The sequence below is a fragment of the Mesitornis unicolor genome, unplaced genomic scaffold (genome assembly GCF_000695765.1).
Source record: "Mesitornis unicolor isolate BGI_N332 unplaced genomic scaffold, ASM69576v1 scaffold34057, whole genome shotgun sequence".
Lineage (NCBI taxonomy): Eukaryota > Metazoa > Chordata > Aves > Mesitornithiformes > Mesitornithidae > Mesitornis > Mesitornis unicolor.
Window position 1 is genome coordinate 43,071 of NW_010197651.1, and position 4,495 is coordinate 47,565.

Genomic DNA, 4,495 nt, shown 5'->3' on the forward strand with positions numbered 1-4,495 from the left:
AGCCCCGTTGAGCTGGAGCATCCCTGGTTTTGTGCCCCCATACCCTGATATCCCAAAGGGCTGGGGCCTCAGATGTGCCATATCCTTGAGTGATACAGAGTAGGGCTGCCAAAACCCCAACTGGCATTATGAGAACTGTTATCTTCATCATGGCTGGGTTTTATGGATCTTGGGAGGGCAAAATATCGAGCACAAGGGGAGGCAAGGGTGTTTTTGGCAAGCTCTGGGTGCTGTTGCCTTCACAAATGGCACGGCTGGGGTGGACCAGAGCTCGAGCTGCAAGGGATGATGCTGGGAAGGAAGATCCCCCAGGCAAAAAATGCAGGTCTGCTGTATCAAGGTATATTTATCCATGCCTTGCGGAAAGGAGGATGAGCGGCAGCGTAGGGGAGAGGGGCTGTGGCCACGGTGTCTTCGAGCAGCAGTGACGTCTTGGCACTTGTGACTCTAATTGAATGTAATTGCCTCCTCCCAATTTTGCTAAAACCTTTTCAAAGTCCCCTGAAATTAGGGAACATCGATAACGCCGCTCCTTGGGGTTTTTCAGCTCGCGTCATCCCTAAGAAGCGCGATTAATTTTTTACAAGCTAATCATATCTCTTAGGCAGGTTGTCAGCCATGGATCTGTCATTTCTCATCAATAATGAAACAACGTGAGCAGCTTTTCCCCCCTCCAGCCTTCTGCATTATTCACTGCCAGGTTCTCAAACAACGGGGTGTGTGGTAGTGGGGAGCGAGGGATCTAATTGATGTCTTTTGTAATTACCTGCAGGGAGGTGGATGGGGAGGACAAAGCAGGGCTGGGAGGTGGTGGATGAAGGATGAGGGGGCAAGATGTGAAGGCAGGGTCCAGTGCAGCATGGATGGAGTTCTGTGGGTAACCGCTGTTGTGGGATGGCATCTTGTTGTGTCCCTTGCCTTGGGGGAGACTTTGGGAAAGCAGGCAGCATCTCCGTGGAGAAAGTCCTGTGTCCCCCTCGGTCATTGCTTTGGCCGTGCTAGTGTGGAGAAGTTCTCATCCCACAGCTTGATCCATCACCATGGGAGCTGCCTAAAATTCCTGATGCTACCCAAAGGGGTGGATTTGGGATGCAGGACATCCAAGCCCACTGGTCCTCTCCCAGCCACTGGATGGGAGATCACAGTATTCTTGAGACGGCATCAAGTGGAGGAGGTTGATGACACTGCTTCTCTAATGCTCCTCATTTCCATGGTTCTGGGCTAAAATCACCACATTTGCATTTAAATGGAGGTTTGGGCATTTGTAAATCCCTTTTTCAAAATGAGAAGGTCTAACGGTTGTTTAATCACGTTGGGATGAGGTCCCTGGAGCATCTCCAATCCAGCAAGGAGGGTGAGAAGCATCTGCACTGTGGGAGCTCTCCTGCCCACTCCATAGCATGGGGGTAAACTGAGTCACATGGATTCCCCTAAAAAAATCAAGGTTCCTCTAAAAAAATTAAGGTTCCCCTAAAAATTAAAGGTTTCCTTCTTACCCAGGGAGGTGCAATTGACTGGAGCAGCAAAAGCAGGAGTTCAAGCAGCCAGTCCAAAGGGATCTGGATGCTTGGATGCCATTGATTTGGGATGAAAGCAGAGCTGCTGATCCTCCTGCATCCCAGCCAGCCCTGGTCTGTCACCGTGTCGTTTCCAGCCCAAATTATAAAACCACGTGTGTTTGCGAACGGGAAGAAACTCCTGAGCCACCATGCATTTGTTCGGCTCCTTTGAGGCTTGGAAATCGCTCGCAGCGAGGTTGGCAACAGAGCATGGCAGGGACTGAATCTGCTTAATAATAATTAATCATAATAGTAATAATAATGCTTAGCACTCGTGCAGGGCTTTGCAAAGATGAAGCGCCACACGGCTGCTGGCTAATCCGCTAGGATTAAGCGCTCCCGGAGGAAAAGGCAGGGAAGCGTCCCATCCTTGGGCTCCTCTCCCCCTGCATCTCCTCAGGGATCCTGGCCCCGGGGCTGGATGGGAGGGAAATCAAACTGCAGGCGGCCCACAGCACCAGACAGGATTGTGGCAAAAAACCCACAGTTTTTGCAAAGAGCAGTTTGGCAGCAGGATTAACGCTGTACCGGGCTGTGCCCAGTGGCACAGGGTACCACAGGATCTAGCTGCGCTGGACCGTTATCTGTTGCTATGGTGACAATCAGCCAAGAGGGACAGGGAGGGTGGTATGGCCCAAACGTGGGCGCAGCGTTTGAAACTCAGCTGGTGCTGGTGCTGCCCGATGGGACTCATGCTGCCCACTCATGTGTGAGCGCTGACATTTTGGGCTGGGAGCTGCCTGTCACTAGAGATTGACCGTCCAGCCCACAACAAGTGTTGTGCACAGCCCACATCTTCCAGCAAAGCCCATTTGCCCCCACTGAGGGCCAGGAAAGAAGCCGGTGATTTGCAGCTTTTTGGGCTCCCAGCACCGCCGTCCGTGTGCGTAGGGGCTGAGTAAGGCTTGTGCCCAATGTCCCACATGCTGGGGACACGTGTGGGCCTTACCCTAGGAAGCTTGGTGCAGTGGGGATGGTGGAAATGGATTTTTCCTGGGGAAACCGGGTCCTTGCATCATAGACAGCTCCTCCCAAAACTTTGCAAAGCCTATGGGTACCCCAAGGCGATGCTGAATACTCCAGCACAAGGCAAAATATTAAACACAGCCTTCTACTGGGAGGGATTTTTCTTTTTCCTTTTAATTAAATTGTCTGAGGAAGCCAAGACACAGACAGAAAGAGACCGAGACTGTAAATAGTATAGAAAACAGAAAAAAAAAAAGAGAGAGAGCAAGAGAACCGATTGACGGAGGTGTAAATGCCAGGTGGAGCCGTATGGAGAAAGAGGAGGAGGAAGAGGCAGGCGAAGCTTCACGTTAGCTCCAGGATCACTGTTAGGGTGAGTGCCAAAAGTAGTCTGAAGCCGCGGTGGCCGGTAAGTGAACCTAGGCAGGAGGAGAAAAGGGATGGGGAGTTTAGGGAGCCATGTCTTGATGCTTTGTTTCAAAGCAGGATGGGGTCACTGCCTTTTTTTTTTTTGGGGGGGGGAGGGTGTTGGAAATCCCCCTCCTAAACTTGCTATGAAGTTCAAGGGCTGGAGGTGATGCAAGAGGAGATGCTGAAGAGCTTGAGGCTATGCAAGGAGAGATGTTCAAGGGCTTGGGGCCATCATGCAAGAAGAGATGTTCTCTACATAGTCTTTCCCTCCCTGTGGGGGTTTGGGTTGAAATACCGGTGCTGCTACTACTCACCATTGGAGTCCTCTGTTCCTCTGGGAATATTTGGGTTTTCTAATGGGAAAAAAATAGCAGACAGACAGTTTTACTGGAAGCAAAATGAGTGAGGATTTTTGGACAGAGGGGTGACCCCCATGGTGGTGCCATACCAAAAACGATGAGCCGGGTGTGGGTGTCGGTGGAGCCCAGAGGGTTCTGGGCAGTGCAGCGGTACATGGAGCCATTGAGCTCGGCCGGCACCCTCTCCAGCACCAGCTCCTTGCCATCGTGTTCAGCGCTGCCGTCGAGGAGCCGGCTCCCCACCCGCGTCCAGGTGAAGAGGGGCTCAGGGAAGACTTCATTCTGTGGGGAGATGTGGGGCTGTGAGATGGGTGTAGGGGTTAAGCCCTGCCTCCTATCTGGAGCAAGGACAGGGTACAACTGAAATGCCCAGGGATGCACCAATGTAACACCCATGATGCAACCCAAAGCCTCCAAGCCAACCCCATAAAGAACTGGTGTGGATGCAAGGTCATCCTTTGGCATGGCATCCACGGCGATGGGGAGGGATGGGGAATGCTGACCTGGAAGCCCTGCACCAAGATTCGCACGGTGTCTCCAACACGGGCTCTTGTCGGGGTCATCGTGATCTTCGGGCCCTTGGGAGCAACTGCAAGGGAAGGGGAAAAGAAGGGACATCAGTCAAGCGAGGGGTTCCCAGCACTGGTGAGTGCCCTTGGCTGGTTTTAATGATGATTTGATGAATGATCGTCGCGAGGGGGTGGCACAGCGTGTGCCAGCCAATGGGGCTGATGGCTGGGTGATTGATGGACAGGCTGACGGATGTCCAAATGATTGATAGGCAGGCAAGGACCCCACAGGCAGATGAACGTGAAGACTGTGAGATTGATAGCTGACTATGAAGGAATGCAGCGGTGGCCAAGGATGTATTTCCTAATCAAACTGCCCCCACTCAGAGACAGGGGTCAAGGGGTGGAGAAGCTCAGGTTGGTTTGATGCCTTGGAGGTGGGCACCTCAAGAAAGTGTCCCCAGGACAAGGTGGCCTCAGTGAGTGATACATAGATGCTGCTAGTGTGGGAGATGGCCACGGAGCCTTGCTGGCACAAAATGCAAAGGACAGCCCTGTAAAGAGGACGGGACCCCTTTTTCTTCACTAGACTTGGGGTGCCCTTGCTCAGTGCATTGGGAGAGAAGCAGTGACTGGGTGGGGTGACACCATGTTGAGTCCAGTTCTTGCTCCCAGCTGGGTCAGGGTTGTG

The 4,495-nt window shown here is 52.5% G+C and overlaps 1 protein-coding gene across 1 annotated transcript; it reads right to left on the reverse strand.

The window, feature by feature from the left end:
• Positions 1-2,689: 2,689 nt before the first annotated feature.
• IGSF21 (immunoglobin superfamily, member 21) lies at positions 2,690-3,878 on the reverse strand. Its single transcript, XM_010188868.1, has 4 exons — positions 3,799-3,878; positions 3,385-3,577; positions 3,251-3,289; positions 2,690-2,944 (listed from the first exon to the last, which is right to left on the reverse strand). The coding sequence occupies exons 1-4, from the start codon at positions 3,856-3,858 to the stop codon at positions 2,871-2,873; spliced, it is 366 nt and encodes a 121-aa protein (XP_010187170.1). The 5' UTR covers positions 3,859-3,878; the 3' UTR covers positions 2,690-2,870.
• Between the last annotated feature and the right edge of the window lie 617 nt (positions 3,879-4,495).

What these genes read in the sequence shown, in the direction of transcription:
- IGSF21 (XM_010188868.1), bottom strand. Translation starts at nt 3,858, where the DNA reads ATGACCCCGACAAGAGCCCGTGTTGGAGACACCGTGCGAATCTTGGTG. An exon ending in TCTTGGTGCAGGGCTTCCAG is followed by an intron (nt 3,578 to 3,798) that starts GTCAGCATTCCC and finishes ATCTCCCCACAG; the next exon opens with AATGAAGTCTTCCCTGAGCC. An exon ending in AGGAACAGAGGACTCCAATG is followed by an intron (nt 2,945 to 3,250) that starts GTGAGTAGTAGC and finishes CCTCCTGCCTAG; the next exon opens with GTTCACTTACCGGCCACCGC.